Source organism: Dromiciops gliroides, chromosome 4 (genome assembly GCF_019393635.1).
Source record: "Dromiciops gliroides isolate mDroGli1 chromosome 4, mDroGli1.pri, whole genome shotgun sequence".
NCBI classification, from domain to species: Eukaryota; Metazoa; Chordata; class Mammalia; order Microbiotheria; family Microbiotheriidae; genus Dromiciops; species Dromiciops gliroides.
In genome coordinates this window covers 111407285-111432365 of record NC_057864.1, presented here as the reverse complement: position 1 = coordinate 111432365, position 25081 = coordinate 111407285, and the positions used below count along the sequence as shown (strand labels likewise).

General features: G+C 39.5%; 1 protein-coding gene across 3 annotated transcripts in view; it reads left to right on the top strand.

Moving 5' to 3' along the window:
• The window catches only part of KCNH1 (potassium voltage-gated channel subfamily H member 1), a 548878-nt gene that overhangs the window by 57502 nt on the left and 466295 nt on the right, over positions 1-25081 (top strand). For all 3 annotated transcript variants that reach the window (XM_044004835.1, XM_044004833.1, XM_044004834.1), the window contains exon 6: positions 14908-15300. In XM_044004835.1, coding sequence (XP_043860770.1) covers positions 14908-15300 — 393 coding nt within the window. The remainder of the gene's footprint in view (positions 1-14907; positions 15301-25081) is intronic.

The following is a 25081-nucleotide window of genomic DNA, read 5'->3' as shown; positions in this document are numbered from 1 at the left end:
TGTCACAGTAAGGATTGGAGTTGAGTGTGGGAAGTTCAGTGAAAGCTTGTCTCCTCTACTAGAATAAATTACTTAAAATACTTGTGGTCAAGGCTGCTTGACCTTGGATGGCCAAGGGTCTCTTTACATCTGACAAGCCATGGTTGACCTCATACCATACTGCCAAGCCCTTCCATGAGGTTGCCCAAGACCTCAGGTAGTTTTCAGCACAGTCTTGCACACAAGAGGTCTCCAGGGCCACACAGCAGCCTGTAGAACACAGAAACTCATAGGGAGAGTCACCCAGGAGCAGTGTCTACTCTTGCTGTTCAGTTCTGCCTTTTGGCCAACTGCTTCTTTCTCCTTCCAAGAGGATCGGCTTTACAACATCAGCAGAATGGGCCAGCTCTATGAAAATGAGCCTAAAAGTTATGCTTCTCTGTTTTTATCTAATGGCTGCAGTCTGCCTTCGAGTAGGAGAGAAGCTCCTGATTCTTGGGTTATTGCCTGAAGCTTCTGTTTACTATTCTCACAGCTCAGCTATCCTGACTTCCTTATTGTAGCAAAACATATCCTACTGATGGTGGATCAGGAGTAACACTTTTATAGACAAAAGGACAAGCATATGTGTTTATTTCCAAGGCTAATTTATGGCTCATCTTAAAGGCAGCTCTTTTATCTCCTTAGGAATGATGAAGAAGCACCAGGATTAATTACTTTTAGATTCCAAACTTCATGAAGGCAGGGGCAATGTCTTATTTAATTTTGCATTCCTCCAAGAACTTAGCACGATACCTTTCACTGGGTTGCTTAATAAATTCTTGGAAAATGAATGAAAAGCACCATCCCATGTTGATTCTTTCTGTGGTTCTCATTTCTCTTCTACAGTGTTATTCATTGGGAAGTCAGTGTTCCCTTTACCTAGCTTTCTGTTCCTCCTATCAAGGCCTCCTCTCTCAGTCCCATTACCCCAGCAGAAGAAGACCCTCTGTATTTCTTTCATTTCAGAGATGGAAGATTTATTTTTGGAGGTTAAAAAAATCATCAGCAATAAGCCATTCATTAAGTTGGAGGACCTTGAAAATGGTCTCTTTGATTCTTTTTGCAGGTATTTGTCACTCCCATTTTCCTTGTTTCCCTAGGGGAGCAGGAGTTAACCAGGCAGGAGGGAATTTCTCATTCTGATGGGCAGTACTTTTATGCATGTTTTAGCCCTGCTTGTCTCTTCCTTCACTGATGTTGCAGATGTTGGAATTATCTAGCCTTGTGCTAGACCTATAAAGTTTCAGAGGAAGGAGAGGGAAAGAAGTCATTTTTTTCTTCAACATTTTCTGTCTTTTAGGTGGTCTCCCAATGAGGAATCTGGGTCATAAGCAAGACTTGAAATGGGAGAAGCAAGGAAGTTGAATGGATTATTTATCTAAAATGCATGTCAGAGGGCTTACCCTTCTGAGAAGAAATGGGATATTACTCAGGCTCAGTGTCCAGTCTCATATTTCCTACCCCATTTTAAGGACTAGTTATAGGGAATGTCTGGTGAATATCAGAATGTGCCCTTTATGCATGTGAAATTGACAAAGGTTGAAGGGATTGGTTTTTGGTCCTTTAAGTCCATTGTAATATGAAACTCTTTCTAAAGTACCAGTTTATGATATCAAGTTATATATGGAGTAAGTCAGGTAGTGTTTTTCCATTCTGGAGATTATGATTTTATATGATATATGTTCTAAGATTTGCCATAGCCAAGTGTGAAGGTGTATACAAGATGGACAGATGATAAAAATGAAAATGTTGAATAAATTTGCATTCTGAACATGATAGGATGCTATGCAATACAATGACCAAGTGAACTTCAGTTGGAATCTGTGTCATTGGGATGAGTATTAAACAACTCTTCCTAACCAGCCTCCCCAATTAGATTATTAATTCCTTGAAAACAAGGTCTGTGTCCTATTTATCTTTATATCCCGAGAGTTTAGCATAATGACTGATTCCTAAGCAATCAAGGCAATGGTGATATAAGGGAAAGGGAATTGAATTTGGAATGAAAAGATCTGGGTTCATTATTTACCTTGCCACTAGCCAGATGTGTAACCTTAACAAAGACCCTTAGTTTCTCTGCCCTAGTTCCCTTGTCTAGAAAGTGGGGAATGTAATATTTGCATGACCTACCTCATAGAGTTGTTATAAGGATCAATCAGCTAATGTATTCAAAGCACTTCATATATTGTAAAGCATTATTGTTTGTCCTTTGTTCTTGTTCTGGAAGAGGGCCAATGACACCAGAAAGGTGATGTCTTGAGTTGGTGAATTATATTTAAGTGAGGGAGGGCTGTGCAAAGTCACCAGCCTTACTCTCTCCTCCAGAGCCATCTGGGTCCAGTAGCAAGATATAGATCAGGACAACTGGAGATGGCCCTGGATGCAGTGGGGGATTTTGACCTTTTAAAGCTAAGGTTTTTCCCTGGTCTCAGAGGCAATGCCCATTTAGTGATTAAGACTAGGTAAGAAATGAGGCCAAAAAATGGCTTCTTTTACCTACTCAAAACAAAAAATATCAATCTGGGAGGGAAAGACCCTCAGGGTTTCTGGCCCAAACAGAAATAATTGCTATTTACACTCACTCTGAGCCATCCAAACCCAAACAAGGACCAAATGAGGTTTGGGCTGGGACCTCTTGTTGGATAATCAGTGAGAGCCAGAGTGATTTGGGTTTAAGGTATTGTCGAGTAGCTCCATTTTAATCCCAACGGACTTTATCAAAGCCTGTTTTTTTCCAGTGCTGTGTCTCCATAAATTTAACTGCATGAGGCAAAAGAGTTAATTGTCCCAGTTTTTTTTTAAATGATAGAATAAATAGGTAGTGAAGAGAAAAAAAAATTAGCCTGCAAACCCCAAGATATCTTGTGAGGTTTCAGCAATCAAAATTTATATTCTTTTGGGTAAAATGCCCGCAGGTAAGGGTAAGATTCCCTATGTGGATGGATGGATGGATGGATGGAGGGAGGGAGGGAAGGAAGGAAGCTTTATAAAAATGCTAAGTGTTAATATTTTCAAAAATTAAATACTTCATCTAAATTCCAGCAGAGACTGCAAACTGGCTTGACCCATGGCTTTGAAAGAGAGAGTTGTTTTGGTCTTTGCCATTTCTGTTATTAATACCTGGATTATGAACTCTCTGTTTAGTGGCGATTCCTTGGGAAGAATCTACATCTTCTGCCTTAGCAGTAGGTAGCAGTTAAAATGTGTCAATCCCATTTTCCTTATATTACGGTAGTTAGCACCTAATGTATCTTATTCACAGCATGTGATACCTTCACCAAATAAACCTGTTGTGAGTATAATCGACCCTTGATTTCCTTTTCATTCTCATAGCGAGGTGTTCCATTAGCTTTCAAAGAAGTTAAGTTTCTAAGAAACCTATTCCTGGATAAATGAGCTGAATCACAGAGCTTTGGCATCATTGCCAAGTCATTTCTAAATGATTCTCAATTTCTCATGATCCTTATGGACCTGATGATCTTGGATCATAATGATGCCTGCAGGTTATCCTCTAATTTTTATCTTGGCTCATAATTTCTATTTCCTTTCTCATTCAACCACCTTAAAAATAGGGGCTATTTAGTGGACTTATAAATAAACAATAACTTATCACAAGAGTACAGAGTTTTGTTTTATAGGGGAAGAAGGTAGCCCCCAAAGTATATTTTATGTGGTTTTTCATAGCCTTCTTCACAGACTTCTATTAGCATCTAGCTCTGCTGTATACTTTGTCCTTGAACTTAGATGTATGGCACTCTTATCAGGAAGTTAAGTTCCTCAAGCACTTCTAGTCAGACAACCTGGGTTTTCACCAAGTCAGGGTGCAACATTTAGAAACACAAAGACCCATCAGAACTACACTTGAGAAAAGGGAGAAAGTTGGTTATATGCAAGAAATGGGCATATAATGGACCTGGAGAATCAGGCCTTCTTGTGGTCCATGGGTGTCTAGTACAGGGCAAATGGGATGACAGATCAACTCTAACTGAAGAGGAAATTTAGGGGTGTTACCTGTGTTTAAATGATGAATGGCATCAGCCTGGAACTGAAAGGATGATATAAACACTATGGTCAGTCTCAAATAGAAATGCCTTTCTGAGCTTACTTGTTGCTTCTGCTGCCAGTGCCCAAAGGAAGAAAAGATATTCTCCTTGGCATGATGACATATTCCCTTGATCCTAGTTTAATGACTGTTCTGATAGTGGACCCTCCAATCTCAAACAACTGTTTGGGTTATATGAGCTGCCTTTAGTATGGTGTTAAGGCAAACATGTCAAATTCCTGGTCCAAACTCCTGAATATGCCCTGAACAAGTATAAATGTAATTGGGAAATATTTAACAAAATAATTAAAAATGCAATAACATATAGATAACATTACATTTTAAAACTAACTCAATATGTAGCCTAAAGGTATTTTTATGTATGTAATGGTCAATCCTGTTTCCATTTGAGTTCAACTTAACTGCTATAAGGGATCTCAGAGGTGCCAACTATATACTGATCCCCAAATTTTAGTTACATAAGAGAATTCTAGAGTTCATCTTCAAGTAGTTTAGTACCTGTTTTGAGGTTGGGTTCTCACCTTTTCTCAGCTTTCTCCTCAGAGCAGCTAAACTCTATCAGCTTGCAGTTCTTGAAGAAAGCAAGGTCCTTTCTGAGGATAGGTTTATTTGATGAAGGCACCGCATGCTGTGAATAGCTTGGGTGCTAACTGCTGCAATATAAAGAAAATTGGATTTGCATGTTTTAACTGCCCCCCACCCCCCCACTACTAAGGGAGAAGCAATGGTTCCTCCACCTAAAAAAAATCTATAACCTGGGTATTTATAACAGTAACAATAATGATCAACCTGCCTTCTTTTTTGAAGCTGTATGTCAATTCATTTTCTATGGTATTATAGACAATTTAATTAGGATGGGAATGACTATGTGGCTACCCTCACCCCCCCCTTTTGGGGGTAGATTCAAGCAGTTAGAATGTCCAGTCTGACTTTTTAATCTTTACTTCAAACCCCATTTGAACTGAACACTTTGCAGGTCCCCTTCCTTTCTGATTCCAAGAAAAGTCAGAGGAAGAGATTGTAGACAATTCAATTTAGTTGAAAAACAGTAACGTCTTCGTATGATCTCTAAGTTTAGATTAAACCAGTTCTCCCTGATGCCCACTTCTCATAACATTTGGTTTAAAATTAAGCCTGTTACTTGACTTATGTTGGTTCCCAAACTCGCAATTTAAATTAATGTTCCTCCTAAGGCCATCTCTTATGATAATGTCACTTTATATTTGTATGGGGCTTTACCATTTTTAAAGCATTTTTGCCCGTATTATCTTATTTTGCCCCACAACAACTTTAAAAAGTAGGCAGGGAGGGGCAGCTAGGTGGCACAGTGGATAGAGCACTGGCCCTGGAGTCAGGAGTACCTGAGTTCAAATCCAGCCTCAGACACTTAACACTTACTAGCTGTGTGACCCTGGGCAAGTCACTTAACCCCAATTGCCTCACTAAAAAAAAAAAAAAAAAAAAAAAAAAAGTAGACAGGGCAAATATCACTTCCATCACTTCCAGATTGGGAAATTGAGACTCAGGGATTCAGTAGCTTCTTGAAGAGCACACAGCTAATAAAGGCAGAACCAGGACTAGAAAAAAAATCCTACTTTTTATTAAACGTTCTTTGCAATTTACTACACTTCCATGACTATTCTACCTGCTTCACATAGTTTTGGTGAAGCTCAAATGAAGCTATTATATGTGTGAATTCTTTGGAAATTATCAAAGCCTGGTTCAGTTGGATTAATGGGAAGATCTTCAGTCTGAGAGTTAGAAAATCAGAGTTCTGGTCTCAGCTCTGCCTCTGACTCACTGGGTGTGACTCAGGATGATGCTTCAGTTCCCTGGGCTACCAGGCTCTATTTCCTGGTCTGAAAAAAATCCCCTTTCAGGATTATGTCAAGGATAAAAGGATAGAAGTGAGAGGGTTAAGGAAGTAAAAGTGCTATTGAGAAGTAGGGGATTAGTCATGCTGATTCTTCTAATTTGCATCTAGTGACCTCTCCCTCTCCCAATTCTTTAACTGACTTTAAAAGTGAGGTAGTACACTCTGTGGAGCACCCACTGTGTGTATGTAGAACTAACCTACTTTGAAATCTGGGGAAAAAGAGAAAAGAAGAGACAGTTTTCTGCTGTGGGGACCTCTTAGCCTAAAGTGGCCCTGGGGTAGGGCAGGACCTATTCTCAGGCCCCTAGGCTATGTATTCCTGCCCTCAGGGAACCCCCATTCTAATTGGACAAACCAAATGAATATCCAGGAGTGGACAAATATAATTTTTTGAAGGAGGCATACTAATATAGTACAAAGCAAATGACTCTCCCAGAGCAAGCTGCCAGGGAGCCTGCCCTAATATAGCTTCCCTGAAACAGATTTGTTGTTCCTTTGTGTCCTACTCTTTTACCCCATTTGGGATTTTCTTGGCAAAGATACCAGAGTGATTTGCCATTTCCTTCTCTAGCTCATTATACAGATGATGAAATTGAGGCAAACAGGGTTAAATGATTTGCCTAGGGTTACACAGTTGGTAAGTGTCTGAGGCCAGATTTGAACTCATGAAGGTGAGTCTCCCTGATTCTAAACACCGTGCTCCTTATTCACTGTGCCACCTAGCTGCCCACCCTGAGAAAGAGTTTATCAAGAATTTGGAGCTCCGTAGTGACTGGAGTAGGGCTGATGTTGGGCAGCACCAAGAACCTTACCCTGAAAACAATAATGCACTACTGGAGGGTATGATACAGTGGGGCATTGGTTTTCCTTAGCTTTTCCTTCTAATTAAACCACACTTGTACATTTCTTCTGGATGGAGTAGATGGAGGAAGACAGGTCAGGAATGTTTTCAACCGAGTTGAATCATTAACTACTTTAATTAATCCTTCCCTTCTAAAAAGATAGTTGTGGGATCTGGGCATTGTGATAAATGAAGCAAAGTTTGTATTTTCACCTGGGATTTAGGGACATTGAATTCTCACTTATAAAGAGGAAATTGGGTAGAATTTCTCTTTACTCATTTCTTATAGCTTTTCCTAAAAAGTGTTCAGTTCAAATATGAATTGGAGTAAAAATCAAGTCAGACTCTGGAAATTCTAACTGGTTGAATCTTCTAGAAGAAAGGTGGGAAGAGAATATTGCCTTGTAGTCATCCCATCTCAAAGTCCAAGTTTTAACATCTCTCTCCATGGTGTTGATATCCCAGTGCTTACAAATAAAAGACCCAGTTCCAGAAATGGGGAATGGAGAAATTTCTGAATAGAAACCCCTCTCCCCATCATCTTTGAGCTAGCAACTCAGAAGGTCTTTAAAAAAAAAACAACAACAACAAACAAATTTGAATGAGTTGATATTTAGGAGAGGTGTGAAGATACTTTTGACTCAGACTTCCCTTAGGCAGAGATAAACGCACTCAGGGTTATGGATCTGGGCGACAGATTGACCAAGTAAATCCAAATGCAATTTATCAAATTGTTGTCCCCAGAACTGCTATTTTTTCCCCTTCAAAATGTTTTCTCTTGAGGGTTTGGTCTTAGGAACCAAGGAGGTTTGGGTGGTTCTGGTCTCTACTCAGCCAGGTTGGTCGGGAACTGCTCTTTGTTTGCCGACCCCCTTAGGTTTTTTTTGAAGGCCTTGCTACTGAGACCTCATTTGGTTGAAAATCAAAACAAACTGAAACAAACAAACAAAAAAACTCTAACAATCCAAAGCTTTCAAATCCCCACTTCTCCCTACACGAAGCTATTTTTGATCAGCAGGATACATGGGATGATAATATAATCATACTTTTCTTTGAAGGCCTGCCACCTGCCTTTACAAGTCTTCCCGCTCCGCCTCTCCCCCCCCCCCCCCCACAGAGTTTTCAGTGCTCTCCTTTAAAACTGTCAGGGATCTTCATTTAACAGATGAGGAAACTGAACTGAAAGTTGAAGAAAGAGTTAGGATTTGAACCTAGGTCCTATGACTCAATAAACTCCAGTAACTCCCTATAACCTTCCAGAATCAAATATAAAATCTTCTGTTTGATACTGAAAGCCCTTCCTATCCTGCCGCTTCTACTTTCCAGTCTTTTTATAATTTATACCCCTCTCCCAGCCTCTTTAATCCAGTGACACTGACCCCATGGTTCCTCAAACAAGACACTCCATCTCCTAGCTCCTAAGGTTTTCGCTGGCTGTCCCCAGTGGCTGATTTTCTCTCCTCATCTTCACCTCCTGATTTCCCTGGCTTCCTTCAAGTCTCAGCTAAAGTCCTACCTTCTAAAGGAAGACTTTTCTGATCCCTCTTTATTCTAGGTGCCTTTCCTCTGTTGATTATTTCCAATCATCCTGTAGAAAGGTTGTCTGTACATAGTTGGTTGTATGTTGTTTTCCACATTAGACTTGTGTTCATCCTTCATTCTCTTTTTATTTTGAGGCAATTGGGGTTAAGTGACTTGCCCAGGGTCACACAACCAGTAAGTGTCAAGTGTCTGAGGCTGGATTTGAACTCAGGAACTCCTGAATCCAGGGCCAGTGCTTTATCCACTGTACCACCTAGCCGCCCCCCTGTCATCCTTCATTCTTAAAGAGGACCAATGACATCATGACTTACTTGGGAATTGGATTTCAGTGAGGCAGAGCACCACAAAGTTTGTCAGCCTCACTCTCTCCGAAGTCATCAAAGTCCAGTGGCAGGACAAAGGTCAAGATGACTGGAAGTGGCCTGGGATGCATTACACTGTTAGCTCTTTGAAAGCAGATACTGTCTTTTACTTTCCTTTGTATACACAACACTTAGCACAGTGCCTGGCCCATAGTAGGTGTTTAATAATGCTTAATAAATGACTACTTGTGAACCACATAGTTATTTTATTTGCTCATTTAAACATTTATTGATATTTTTGTTTTAAGATCATCTACATATCTACATTATATTGAGAGACAGAAAGACACCCAGACATAGAGAAACAGTGACATAGAGAGAAAGAGGGAGAGAGTATTATCCTCTAATAGCAAAGTCATCTCTTATAACAACAAACTAAAAAGAGGAGGGGAAAAGCATTTCAGAAAAAAACACACAAAACCCTAACCTATACACATCTGAGTCTGACAGTTTATGCAATTTCCCACACCTGTGTGAAGATATGAGGGAGGTACACTTTCTCATCTTTTCTTCAGGGACCGACCTTGACTTTTATTATGACACAATGACCAGTTTTGATATTGTTTTGTTCTTTCCATTCATATTGTTGCAGTCAGTGTGTATATTGCTTTTGTGGCTTTGCTTACTTCACTCTGTTATTTCATATATTCCTATACTTCTCTGATGCTTCAGATTCATTGTTTCTTAAAGTATAGTGATATCCTATTCCATCCAGGTACCAAAACTTGTTTTCTTATGCTCCGAATACATGAGAATCTTCTTGGATACCAGTTCATTACCAATATAAAAAGTGCCACCATAAATATTTCACAGTAACATGGGTCTTTTTGTCTTTGACTTTCATGGAATATATGACTAGTGGTGGCATCTCTGGGTCAAAGGTTATGGACATTTTAATCTTTTTTTTTTTGAGTCAATTGAGGTTAAGTGACTTGCCCAGGGTCACACAGCTAGTAAGTGTTAAGTGTCTGAGGCGGGATTTGAACTCAGGTACTCCTGAATCCAGGGCCGGTGCTTTATCCACTGTGCCATCTAGCTGCCCTTTAATCATTTTTTAAAAAAGCATAATTCCAAGGTGCTTTGCTGAATGAGTGGACTGGTTCACAGCTTCTATCTGCTTATCTCTTAAAGTCAGAGTACACCTTTCTTTCTGATAACTCAGGGCCCAAGGATTATTACATAAATGAAGTTTCGTTACTATTTTTTTTTGGGGGGGGGATGCTTTGAAATAAAACCACTAAAGCCAGATACACATTAAAGTAAGGCAGACTCTGCTAGGATATGTGGGTTCAGCTCCCTGGTTTTAGGCCTTCAGAAAATTACTGTTGGTATTTTCAGTTGTTTTACATCGAGACTATAATAGGTAGATTTTTTAAAAATCTAAAACTCACTTCTCATCAAGCAACAGCATTTCTTCATCATCTGTCTGCACATTTCAGTAGTATTCTTACAGCACATTATAGTTATCAAGCACTTTTCACATTTTATTTAATCCTTAGAGCAATATTAAGGGTAACTAGGATTGTTCCTTCTATTTCCATGCTGCCTCTCATTTATGAACTAAATAAGTGGTGGAACCATCTCCAGTTGTCCTGCTGTATGACTTTTAACTGGACCCAGATGGCTCAGGAGGAGAGTGAAGCTGGTGACTTTGTACAGCTCTTCCTCACTTAAATCCAATTCATTGCAAGTCATGATGTCACCTCCCCATGTCTTCTTTGAGAGTGAAGGACAAATAACAACAACAAATAAGTGGCATGGTATAATGAAAAAGCACTAGATTGGAAGCCAGTAGTTATTGGTCCTTCTCTTGGCTATGCCATGAGCTATATGGCTTTAGGTAAGGCACTTTTATCTGGGACTCAGTTTCCTCATTAATAAAAATGAGGAGAGAGAAGCTGAATGACCCTTCAGAAGCCCTATTGCTGACTCTGAGTCTGATTTTCCAATGGAGAAGACACTATGGATAGGTTCAATTCAATTAAACAATCAATTATTAATCCTGCCAGAAAAAGGAGTTGGGTCCAGGAGACACAAAGTCATAAAGGCCCCAGTGAAACTTACATTCTGTTGGATGGAGGTGGGAACAACATTTGCAGAGAAAATCAAATACAAATTATATATTGAGATGCAAGCCTTTGGGCCTGAGCATAAAACTTATTTTTTATCTTCTTATAGAGGGGGGAAAGAAATTGCAGAGGCATACATCCCCATGATGAAGGATCTGGTGACTTGGCCTTCTCTTTGACCTTTTAGAGAATTATTAGACAGGTTTAAAGGAGATCATTCTGCTTTCTCTGTTGTTGGGTCATGAGTGGTAGGGATGTGGAGCAGTAGAGAAGTCCTACTTAATCCATTATCCATTTGGCTTGGGGTCTCCAGTACAGAGATTGGGAGAGTCTTTGTGACGTGAGGGAGAAAGAATTTTCACTCAGAAATTTAGAAATAATTATCAGAGGCAAAGCAGTTTGACCTGCAAAGGCAGGAAGAACCCCTGAAGGAGCAGTTTCTTGCTTGGCATGGATTTCAAGTTCATCTGTTTACCCTTTTCACCTCTGACTAGTAAAAATTTTGGTAAATCCTAGGCTTAAGGCTCTTCTGGCTTGGATTAATTTTTCTAGGCTCCTCCCTATACCATGTTTGCTCTAGTAGAAAAAGAAACTCAGAGAGAGAGAGAGAGCGCGCGCCAAAAGCTTCCCAGGACTTGCAGTCTAGGCAGATAGGGGTGGGTGCTAACATGTAAATACAGCCCATGGGGCATACAGTTCATAGAGATTATGAAAGGAGACCTCTTCTTTACACGGGAGTATTCTAGATTTATTTTGCAATAGATAAAGACTGTTTCCTGATATTTTTGCTTGGGGAGATAAGACTAACATTAAATCACTTAATTCTCACCAAGAAATTTCTTGAGCTACTAGTTCCTGGAAGAAGTTGGGAAATCATGCTGATGGGGTGTCTATACATCTGTATTAATTTTGACTTTGCCTTCACTGTTACTGGATGATCTTTTTAATATATGTTAGGATCCTTCTTGTACTTCCCATACCAAACTTTCTCCTTAAGCCTTCTCCTCATCTTAAAAAAACCACACATAACCAAACACAAAAACCAGCCAAACTCTTTACTTGATCCATCTATCCTCACTAATTAGCATTCTTCTCTTCTCAGCTAAACTTATTGAAAATTGGTAACTCCACTTCATCTCCTCTCATTGACCTCTAAACCCTCCGAGATCTTGCTTCCAACTTAATTGCTACTTTCAAAGCCCATCCCACCTCCCTAAGTAGATGACTTGGCTTGCTACTTCACTGACAATTTTCTCCATGGTGAACTTTCTCATTTTCTGTCTTTTACACTTTAGATCTCTTTTGTTCCAGTCTAAGAAAACAAGGAAGGGTTCCATCCTTTACAGTGTTCTTCAACCCATTTTTTCTTTTTTCCTTAAGGGACTAGCTCCATCACTCTCAGATATTTAATTTCTCCCTCCAACCTGTCTCTTGCTGCTTACAAACATGTGCAGGTCTTTCCTATGAAAAAAACCCCAAACCAAAGCAAAATATTGTCCCCCACTCAGCCAACCCTTTCTTTGACTCTACCATAAAAGCATAATACTATTTTCTCTCCCTTTTTAGTAATACACTTCACAACATCTCTTGTATACACACACACACACACACACACACATATATAAGTAGAAAGGACATATATATGTATATGTCATATATCTATATCTATATCTTTCTACCATCTATTATCTATCTATCTATCTATCTATCTATCTATCTATCTATCTATCTATCTATCTATCTATCTATCTATCTATCTATCTATCTGCATCTTTTCTACTCACAAACTCATCTTCCTTGTATAGGCCCTTATCACCTCTCCACTGGATTATTGTGAGAATCTTCTAATTGGCCTCCCAGCCTCAAGTCTCTCCCCACCCAAATCCAACTTTCACTTGACTGCCAAAGTGATTTTGCTAAAACACAAGACTGATCACATCATTCCTCTTGATGCCAAACAATAAACTTGAGTGGCTTCCTATCATCCCTAGCATCATTATAAAATGTTCTGTCTGGCATTTAAAGTTCTTTAGGACCCTTCCTTCCTTCCTTTTTTCTTTCTTTCCTTCTACTTAATTTATTTTATTCTGAACTTAAGAAATAAAACAAACAGTTCTATAATAGTAGAATAGAAAAAATATGATTGTACATGAACCTGCAAATCTATTATGTACAATGAGATGTTTCTTTTAAATATATAGTAAAAACATATAATAAAATGAAGTTATCATGTAACTTTCTTTTCTCCCCTTTTTTTCTTCCCTCTCACCCCTGCCCTAGAGATGGCTACCATTAGACACAAATATGTATGTATGCAATTGAATATATGTATGTAAAACTATTCTATACATACTTCTATTTATGAATTCTTTCTCTGGATACAGATAGTGTCTTCCTTCATATGTCCTTTGTAATTTGGCTATTTATAGTAGTTAAAATGACTTAGTCACTCAATTGTTCTTAAAACAATATTGTTGTTACCGTATATAACATTTTCTTTATTTCAAGCAAGTCTATCCATGTTTTTTTAAGATCATCAAAATAATTTCTTATAGCATAGTAGTATTCCATCACAATCATATACCACAATTTGTCCAGCCTCTTGTCCTTGAAATTTCCACTTCTTTGCCACCACAAAAAGAGCTATTATAAATATTTTAGAACATATATGTTCTTTTCCTTTTTTCCTAATCATCTTTGGAAACAGTACCTTGCTGGGTCAAAGGGTATAGGCAGTTTAATAACTCTTTGGGAATAATTCCAGATTGCGCTCCAAAATGGTTGGATCAGTTCACAGTTCCACCAAAAGTGAATTAGTTTCCCAGTTAGTGTACCTACCCCTTTCTTTACAGTGTTCCTACCTGTTACTTCCATCCATGCATCCTATGATCCAGATAAAATGACTTATTTCTTCTTCTTTATAAACTATCTCCCAATTTTATGCCTTTTTAGTAACTGTCTCTCATGGCTATTATACTCTTTCAATAACCCCTGCCTCTGCTTCCCTAGCTTCCCTTAAGGTTGAAGTCAAATCATGGGTTTTTTGTTTGTTTTTGCAGGAAGGAGTCCTTTTCCAATTTGTTTTGCTACCTTCACCCAATTTTTACCCAAGATTGCTTTCCATTTACTCTGTATATGTCTTATATGTACATAGTTATTTGTATGTTGTCTCTTCCTTCTGAATGTGAGCTCCCTAAGGACAGGGATTGTGTTTTTGCCTTTCTTTGTATGCCTGGTATTTACTATCATTCTTGGCACATTGTGAGTCCTGATAAATGCCTGTTGAATGCTTGTCAATTCTGGGCAAGCCATTTAATCTTTCTAAGCCTTAGTTTCTTCATTTGTAAACTGGGGGCAACAATACTTTACCTAACAGGTAAAATCATTTTGTAAATCTTAAAGTGCTTACAAAGTGAGAGTCATTAAGGTATCTATTAGCTAATTCAATTAGGCATACAGTATTTTGGTTAATAAAATATTCTAGTTAGCTTAATAATCCCTATTTATTACATCCATATAACAATTTTCAAAGAATTATAACACAAAAAATACACTTGATACTAAACTGTCTGAGTATAATTTAGTCTTTGATCACTAAATATTGCTCAAAGCCTCTGAAGTCTTCATTCTAGACTTCAATTATTGTGCTACAGATGTCTATGGAAATGCTGGTTAATGAAATTGTGGTAGCTAGAATGTCAGAGAGAAAATTTTATATATGTTATATTAAACCATAGTATTTGAATGTGATGAATCCTATGCTTGCACCTTTATGATTTGCAATTGACCAGCTCCTAAAAGACCGTATTGAACATAGGAACTTCATTCTTTGCTGAACTGAATTATATCTCTGGTATTGCTTCTTTTCTCATCTTCATTGTTTTCATCTTCTTTGCCACCAAATTCTCTCTTTTGCTCCTAACTAGTTTTATGAGTTACTTGTATGTAAGGGGAATATTATAGCATATGGAGTCAACCACGTCCACATTCCTTCATACATCTGTGCCCATTCCTATACCATAATGGTACATCCAGGATGGAATAAATGAATGTCTCAGGAAGAAGCCAATGGCCCAAATGTCTGCAACAAAAGTCTTAACTTAGTATTCTTTTGTTTGTGTCTCTCCACACAGGTCTTACAGCTGGGTTCAGACATTCTTCCCCAGTACAAGCAAGAGGCACCAAAGACTCCCCCTCACATCATCTTACATTATTGTGTTTTCAAGACCACCTGGGATTGGATCATCTTAATCTTAACTTTCTACACTGCCATTTTGGTCCCTTACAATGTCTCCTTTAAAACAAGGCAGAACAATGTGGCCTGGCTGGTTGTGGACAGTATTGTGGATGTCATCTTCCTGGTGGACATTGTACTTAATTTTCATACTACCTTTGTTGGACCAGCTGGGGAGGTGATCTCTGACCCCAAACTCATCCGAATGAATTACCTGAAGACCTGGTTTGTGATTGACCTGCTGTCCTGTTTGCCATATGATGTCATCAATGCATTCGAGAATGTGGATGAGGTTAGTGTTTGACCCTAAACTCAGGCCTTGGTCTTGTTCGACAGTGTTGATGAAAGCTAAATGATAAGGAAGATTGCTCTTTGTGGTCTGGTGAGCAGGACAAGAGGGAAGAGGGGCAGGTGTAGTCCACAAAACAAAAGAATTGTTGGCCTTTGGCACTGGTCAACAAAAGGGGTATAATTAAGTGGATGAGAACCAGAGCAGTAGCTACTTTAGGCAGCTGTTGGTAGCCCCTGCTTAATTGTTTTCTGGTTTCTGAAACATAGTACTTCTCAAGTTTTCTGTTTTTGTTTTCTGCTCATGGAATACTTCTCTTTTCTGCAAAGAATCACAGCACACTGAATGGGTAAGTAGCACCAGGAGAGAGTTGGGACACACATACCTGTGCTATTTCCCTTCTGTGAGACCTGGCAGTTTTTTTTTTCTTTTAGTTTTTTACAAGTTCAAGGTCTGATAGGTTTTGAGGTTAGTATTTATGATATATGAATTTTGTTTATTTGGAGAACACTTTGCATATCATGTATACTGGGTAAGTAAAAATTATATATATATATATATATATATTTTACCTCCAATGATGTAACATCCAAAATTTTGTAGCACACCTAGAGAAACTTGCTGCATGATAGAATGCTGCTTGCACACACCTTTAATCACTAGAACAGAATCACAGCATATCACCCCTGGATGATACCTAGAAATCATCTGAGCCATGGGGTTCTCAACTTGAGGTCTATGAACTTGTTTTCTGAATATTTTGAGAACTGTATTTCAGTATAATTGGTTTTCTTTATAACCCTATCTATTTCATTCTTTGCATTTTAAAATATTCTGAAAAGGAGTTCATAGGCTACAGTCTGGTACAATAGATTCCGCGACATAGACGAACGGCCAAGTTCCCTTGATTTAGCCCAACTTCCTCATTTTACAGCTGGAGAATCTGTTGTGGTAAATTAAGCCAGGCACTCCAACAAGTTCTAGGTTTCTGACTGACCTAGATTCAGTTCCTCCAGATGACTAACTAGGCCTAGATTTGTCTCAGTCCTTACCTAGCCCTTACTCATTGAAAGGGCATTGCCTCTGACAGAGGCCTGGGAAAGACCTTCATTTAGAAAGGCCAAAGTCACCTAATGCATCCCTGGCCGTTGCCAGTCATCTTAACTTATGTCTTGCCACTCGAATTTGATGGCCCTGGAGGAGAGAGTGAAACTGACAACTTTGCAACTCTGCTTCACTTAAAACCAATTTCAGTTCAAGGCAGTAGTGTAAAAGTCACTCCATTCCACTAAGTGAAATGCAAAATGCTCACACACACACACACACACACACACACACACACACACACACACACAACTACCTTTAAGGAGCAGGTGTTCTACAGTGGGGGGTGGGGAATACAACATGCATACATGTCAATGAATAGAGCTGAAAAGGTGTTAGAGGCCAGATCTTTCAGGGCCTTGGATACCTGACTCAGTAGGATGGATTTTCTTTCTTACACAGTCCATTTTATTCTACCCATTTTCAACTATGGTAAGAAGTTTTTGGATGGAGTGAGTTGGGCTTCTCTTTCAAGGAAGTTTTAGGAATACTCTAAAATCTCAGTTCTGTAGGTCCTCACTTTCTGCAAAAAGCCAAGAGCCTGACAACTGATGCAATCCTTCAGTACAGAATGGTTGAACTGTCAGTCCTTAAGGCAATGCAGGTAATAAAGCAAAGAGGTACCATGTAAAGGTGTTGAATCAAAACACGTCCAAACTGTGTAATTGCCTGTAAGGAGACACTGGACATGCTAGAGCAGATAGCAACTGTGGGGTTTGTTCCAATCCTGTTCATCTGTTTTACTGTTTGGGAAAGCAAGAGTCAGATGAAAAAGGACTGAAAAAAAGAAGTCTATCTTCCTGTCTGTAGGTAGCTCCCAAGATAGGTTTCAGTATTTTCATCTGTCTTCCTGGTTGGTGTTTAAGCTAGGCATAATTAAAACAAGGAAGAAGATCTTATAAGACAGGTCATATTTACCAACCTGGCCCACATTGGCAAAATTATTTTTGGGGGGCTTCTGACCAATATAAGGGAACTCCCTTTACCAATTCATGTTGGCATCTGCTTTATAACTTATAGTCTTAGCAAGTTGCCTAAGGGCACTTAGAGGTTAAACAAGTTGCCCTCGGTCACATAGACAGGATGTATAATAGGAACCTGAACCCAGGTCTGCCTGACTCTTAAGGCCAGTTATTTAAACCCAACAACAAGATTTCATTAATATCTCCTTGCTCCATTAGTTGGTGAGCTGTAAAAGAGCAAGTCATATGGAAGATGGACAAAGATAAGGAACATCCATAAAGGGAAGGAGCTGGGTGTTTCTTTATGTTCATGGAGACCAAGTCTTAGAAACCCTTGAAGGCACATAGGAATCAGGTTGCTATCATAGGAGGACTGGGTTTGGAGTCAGGAGAACCAGAGTTTGAATTCTGTAGACCTCAGTTTCCTCATTTGTAAAATAAAGATAACTTGTACCACCTACCTCTAAGGGTTATTGTGAATACTTTGTCAACCCTAAAGCATTGTTGAAATGTGAGAAGTTATTACTAATAACATCTTGCTCTTTGCCAAGGAAACAGAACATGGATTTTAGTTTCACACCCCTTTCTGCTCCTCCCTCCAACCTCCCCTCCCTATTCCATTTCCAAAGTTTTCCCTTATCTGGCAGGGATTTTCCTAAAGGGATTGTCAACCTCAGAGGGACAGAATTAGTCATAAGAGGTTGTCTCACAGTGCTTGGAGTGAGGCAGGATGCTGTCCCACTTCTCCCAGATTGCCCCAAACCATCCCACTATCCTTTTTTCTCACTTCAAGCATTGCTTCATCATCTAGCAAAATTCTTCTAAATCTGAGAGCTGCCCATGAAATTGTCATTGTGTGATATGTTTTAATAAAAACTTTAAATGTGTACAAAACCCATGTGGTTTCTTAGACCAGCCTTCAGCTGAAGACTGGATGACTGTTCACCGGTTATGTTGTAATGGGAATTATCTTCCAGCTACAGTTTAGGCTAGGTCCCTGAAGTCCCTCCCCTCCTCTTTACACACTTACACACACACACACAGACAAACACACACACACCCCTCACACCCCAAAAGCAATTTACATTTGAAATTCATGGAAAACAAAACCTATTATGAAACTGACACATGACAAATTTTCTCTCTTTTCTAGTTTCAGTGGTTGGTTTTTATCTAAATGCTCAGCGCAGAAAGTAGATATGTTAAGTAGCTACAAAATTAGTTGAATGTTACCAATTTAGGGAAGCTTCCGAGTTTATGCTGGATTTGGAGCAGCTTTGGCATCAATTAGCTTTGGCATAAGTCTTACATTATAGATTGATGGTGTGGATGGGGAAAATATGAAAAAAATGCAAGTTCCCTAGAACCTTCTAGTTGTTTTAGTGCAGTCAGTATTTCACTACAATCTCTTTAACTTGACATTTGATATCCTGTTAGTAGAAAAGATTTATAATTTTTATATTTTCTCAGTACTTTTTATAAACTTGGATAACAACTTAAATAATGTATATTTTATGTTAATCATGGTAGTGCTGTCATACTTAAATAAAAACTGAGGCCACTAAACCATGCATAAAGAAAGATACCTGCCAGTGCACGTTGACTTAGAAAACTATACATGAACATTGCCCATGTTTTATTGTGTTTTTATTTATCTTGTTGAATATTTCTCAGTTACATTTTAATATAGTTCTGGCTGTATTGGAGGGCTGTTGGCCTCAAGCAGCCTGCAGGCTTTGTGTTTAAAACCTCTGGTGGAGGGGAAAGGGCACCATAAGAAGTAGGAGCTTGGGCTGTAGTTCTTCACACTCATACTTTACAAATACTACTTACTAGTGATAATAAACTACAGCTTTAAAGTTCACAAAGCACTTTCCTTAGGATTACCCTAAGGGGTGGAGATCGAAAGTCTTATCTCCATTTTACAGATGAGGAAATTGAGACCCTGAGAGCTTGAGATTCACCTGTGATCAGTGAGCTAACAAGTAAGGCCCCAGATCCAGCTTACTTTCTATGACTTCATGCTGTCTCATGGAATTTCAGAGTTGGAAGGAACCTCAGAAATCATTTGGTATATTTAGTGGTTCCCAATTTGGAGTAGAGCATACTCCCAGGGAATATGAGGAGCTTGTCAAAGGGCTTTGGGAAATATTTGGCAAATGACTATTTCATCCTGTTGGAATTAATCTCTTGATTTATTTCTTATGTGCATAGGTATGTTAAACTTTAGCATTTGTTTCCTTTCATATTGAACAAGGGGTATAGGAATGTTTACTGAAAGCCAAAGTGTACAGCGGCTCTCAAAGGTTGGCAATCTCTGATTTAATCCAATCTAGACTTGAATAGAAATCTTTTATAATAGCCCCAAGTGATCATCCAAGCTCTGCTTGAAGTCCTCTAGTATTAGGAAATCCTGTACCTCTCAATGTTGACTCTTCTACTTTTTTTTTTCTGGGACAGTGAGGGTTAAGTGACTTGCCCAGGGTCACACAGCTAGTAAGTGTCAAATGTCTGAGGCTGGATTTGAACTCAGGTCCTCCTGAATCCAGGGCCAGTGCTTTATCCACTGTGCCACCTAGCTGCCCTGACTCTTCTACATTTAGAAAGCTGTTATCATTAGGAAATATTTTCCTTTCATTGAAACTTTCATCCATTTTTTTGTTGTTCAGTCATTTCTGTCATATTTGACTTTTTGTGACCCTGTTTGGAGTTTTCTTTACAGACTTGCTGGAGTAGTTTGCCATTTCCTTTTCTAGTTCATTTTACAGATGAGGAAATGGAGGCAAACAGTGTTAAGTGACTTTCCAAGGGTCACATAACTACTAAGTGTCTGAGACCAGATTTGAAATAAGGAAGAGGACTCTTTCTGACTTCAGGCCTGGTACCACCTAGCCACTTGCATTATGCCTGGTTAGATTACATATGTTACATATACCTGGTTACATAAGGAAAGCTGAGCACTGAAGAATTGATACTTTGATTTGTTATGATGGAGAAGACTTTTGAACATCCCTTGGACAGCAAGGAGATCCAATCAGTCAATACTTAAAGAAATTAATTCAGTTTGCTCACTGCAAGGTCAAATACTGAAGTTGAAGCTTAAATAATTTGGCCACATAATGAGAAGACGGGACTCATTGGAGAGGACCCTGATGTGGGGCAGCATTGAAAATATAAGGAAAGGCCGAGCAGATGAAGTCTATTCTTTCTTCCTCATGGCAGCCCTTCAAATATTTGAGAACAGCAATTAGAGTTTCTTTTCTCTAAGTGAAACAGTTGTCATTTCTTCAAACAAATCTTCCTATAGAATGATTTTGAATTCTTTCACCCTCACTATTTAGTCATCTTCTGGTCACTTACATGAGAGCTGTCCAACTGTTGAAAGGGCTCTGTTGCTTCATCTGTGCATGTGGGAAACAACAACAAGAACAATAACAATGAGGATAATACTTAAACTAAAGCAGTTTATCATGGAACTGGTTCAGATGTTTGCGGATGTCTTGTCCAGCTCCAAGATCTGTGATTCTCAAGTTAAAATGCCCTCAGTGGGTTATTACTACAGGAATTGTTGGAGATGGTGGCCAGGAACAGCGATGACACCTGGAAGGTAGTAGGTGGGCTTTGCTCAGGCCCTTTGTGCTTTCCTGAGGCCATCTTGTGAAAATCTCTCTTGCATTATTCCTGACTCCAGAAACTGATGATAGTAGTACAAAAGGTACCTTGCCTACCACCCAATACGGGCTCAGTATCCAATCCAGTCCAAAAGCATTTAAATGCCCACTGCTTGTAAGGCCTCTTGGTAGGTGCTGAAGATAGAGACAAAATTAAAAACAGTCCCTGCCCTCAATGAGTTTATATTCTAGAGGAGGCATACATTCCTATTGAAGGAGGGAGGGAGAACTTTAGGAACTAGGGCAATCAGGACAGAGTTTCCATAGGAAAAGGCATTATCTAAACATAGAAGGAAACCAGGGATTCCAAGAGGCAGAGAGAGAGGGAGGGAGAGTTTGGGGGACAACATATACAAAAGCAAAAAGGTGGGTGATAGAATACCTAGTTTGGGGAATAGTGAGTAAGCTATGTTGGCTGAAACATAAGAGGGGAGAAGGGAAATAACATGAGAAAAAACTGTGAAGGTAAACTGGATTTAGATCCTGAGGAGTTTTAAGTGCCAAGCCAAGGGATTTGTATTTTATTATAGAAGTAATAGGGTTCTTGAGCATGGGACAGACATGGTCAGACTTGTGCTTTAGGGGGATTATTGTGGCAGCTGTGTGGAGGATAGATTAGAGACGGGAGAGGCTAAAAGTTAGGAAGCCAATTAAGGGGCTGCTACTGCAGTCTAGACAAGAGATGATGAGGGCTGATTTAGGATGGAGGCCATGCAAGGGATGTTGGGAAGGAAGAATAGATCAGACTTGGAAACTTATTAAATCTAGAAGGTAAGCAAGAGGGAGGAGTTGAGGGTACAAGCCAGAGTTACTGAAGGATGGTGGTATCTGAATTAAATTAGAAAGTTTGGAGTAGGGGTGGGTTTTTTTTTTGGGTGGGGGTGGGGGGGTGGGGGGGTGGGGTGGGGGTGGGGAGATTAGTTCTATTTTGACCATACTGAATTTGAGATGCTGATAGGTCATCTAGGTGGGAGATGACCAGAAGGCATAATGGGAATAGAACTCAGGAGAGAGATTAAGGTTGTATATATTTCTCTGATGGGAAGGGAGGAGAGACAGAGACAGAGACAGAGAGAGACACACACAGACAGAGATGAGAAGAGACAGAGAGACAGACAGAGATAGAGACAGAAACAGAAATTTGGTCACTCTGGAACCTGGACTATGTCCCTGGAACCCTGGGCTCTGATAGGGGAGCTTTTGGCTTATTTCAAGTCAGGCATCTCCATCACTTTCAGCTTCTTCCAAACTATTCCAGTTTGCCTTGTAGGCAGTATTGTTTGAATGACAATCTGTAATAGTATGTGGTTTTCTTGTTACAGGTGACATCTCCAGTCCCTTTGTAAAAAGGTGACAGTCTTTCCCAGTCAGGGGGTAGTCAGTTAAATTTATACTGCAAAAAGGGAAGTTGAGGTTAGAGGAGATTTTAAAGGCTAGAGAAAAAGTCCCTGGGGCAGCTAGGTGGCCTAGTGGATAGAGTACTGGCCCTGGAGTCAGGAGGATGTGAGTTCAAATCTGGCCTCAGACACTTACTAGCTGTGTGATCCTGAGCAAGTCACTTAACCGCAATTGCCTCCAAAAAAAAGATTAAATGGAAAAAGTCCCTGTAGAACCTGGGGTTTGATTTCCTAGGAATCTACAGCAAGGAGAATACTGAGAATGGAACAATAAAGTTAAAAAAAAACCACAAAAAAACCAGACAAGGGATTGTGTTGATCTTCTTTCCTTTTTGCATCAAGCCCTTTATGCTGTGAAACTAATAATCAAAGAAGAGAATTCACTTTGCAGATGTCAAGAACCTCAGACTCAGTCTCTTGGGAAGTGCAAAGAGAAATAAGAAAAAGGCTTCCCTTTCCTCCCCCTCCACAAGACAGCAACCAGGTTATATATGTTCAATCCACAAGTGCTCTTTTTATCAGTTCTTTCTATGGAGGTGGATAGTATGCTTCCAGTAGTTAAGTCATTGACAATTGCTCATTAAACAGTAATGCTGTCACTATGCGCAATGTCCTCCCAGTTCTGCTCACTTCACTATATATCAATTCATATGAGTCCAGGTTTTTCTGGTATCATCCTGTTTGTCATTTCCTAAAGCACAATACCATTCCACTACAATCATTCACTACAATCTTCAGTCATTCCTCCATTTTGATGGACATTCCCTTGATTCCCAATTCTTAGCCACCACAGAATTGCTATAAATATTTTTTGTACAATTTTCCCCTTTTTCTCTTTTTCATGATTACTATTGTTAATTGTTTCCCTCCATCCTAGTCCCTTCCTCATGATATTTATTATCTATCTTCTTTCACCCAATCCCTCTTCAAAAGGGATTTGCTTCTGTCTGTCCCCTCCCCCACTCTGCCCTTCCTTCTTTTGCCCCTCTCTCTTCATTCCCTTCCCCTCCTATTTTCCTGCAGGGTTAGATAGATTACTCTGCCCAATTGAGTGTATATGTTATTCCCTCCTTGAGCCAATTCTGATGAGATTGAGGTCTTTGCGCCAATTCTGATGAGTGTTCCTTTCATTTACTGCCCAGATTAAATAGATTACTCCACCCAACTGGGTATGTGTGTGTGTGTTAATCCCTCCTTGAGACAACTCTGATGAGCGTAAAATTCATTTACTGCCCTGCTCCTCCCCCCTCTCTTCCCCCACTCCATAAACCATTTCCTGTTTCTTTCATGTGGGATTTCATCCCATACTATCTCTGCCCTTCCCCCTTCCCCAGTGCATTTCCTGTACCCCTCAATTTCACCCTAAAGCTGTCATCATGGGAAGCAAGGTGATACAGTGGACAAAGCATCCACCCTGGACCCAGGGGGATCCCAGGGAAAACCCAGCCTCAGACACAAGACAGTCACCCACTGCATGACTCCAGGTATATCCCTTCAACTCCAATTTTTTATGGTTCTTTAGGGTCTTATATTTAAAAGTCAAATTTGCCATTCAGTTCAGGTCTTTTCATCATCACAAATACCTGAAAGTCCTCCTTTTCATTGAAGTCCCATTTTTCCTCTGAAAGATTATTCTCAGTTTTGCTGGATATGTGATTCTCGGTTATAATCCCAATTCCTTTGCCCTCTGGAATATCATATTCCATGCCCTCTAGTCCTTTAATGTAGAAGCTGTTAGGTCTTGTGCTATCCTGACTGGGGCTCCACAGTACTTGAATTCTTTCTTTTTGGCAGCTTGCAATATTTTCTCCTTGACCTGAGAGCTCTGGAATTTGGCTATAATACTTCTAGGAGTTTTCCTTTTGGGATCTCTTTCAGGAGGTAATTGGCGGATTCTTTCAATTTCTATTTTACCTCCTGCTTCTAGAATATCAGGGCAATTTTCCCAGACAGTTTCTTGGAAGACGATGTCTAAGTTCTTTCCTTGATCATGGTTTTCAAGTCGACCAATAATTTTCAAATTATCTCTCCTGGACCTGTTTTCCAGGTCAGCAGTTTTCCCCAGAAGATATTTCACATTGCCCTCTTTTTTTTTATTCATTTGGATTTTCTTTATTGTGTCTTGGTTTCTCATAAAATCACTAGCTTCCATTTGTTCAATCCTAATTCTTAGGCAATTATTTTCGTCAGAGAGCCTTCTTTTCCATTAGGCCAATTTGGTTTTTCAAGCTGTTGACTTTCTTCTCATGGCTTTCCTGCATCACCCTCATTTCTCTTTCCATTTTTTCTCTACCTTTCTAACCTTATCTTCAAAGTCCTTTTTGAGCACCTCTATGGCCTGAGACCAATTCATATTTTTCTTGGAAGCTTTAGATATAGGGGCCCTGATGTTGACATCTTCCTCTGAGGGTGCACCTTGATCTTCCTTGTCCCTAAAGAAATTTTCTATGGTCCTCACCTTTGTCTGCTCATCTTACCTTTCTTTTACTTGACTTTTAGCTCCTTAAAGTGGGGCACTGTTTCCAGGCTGCTCTATCCTCAGGAGGTCCTAGCTGGTATGATTTAAGGAGGAGCAAGTTCTTCACTTGCCTGGCTTGTTCCCTGGTCCATAGATGACCCCAGACCAACTTGCTAATCAACCAGCTTTGTG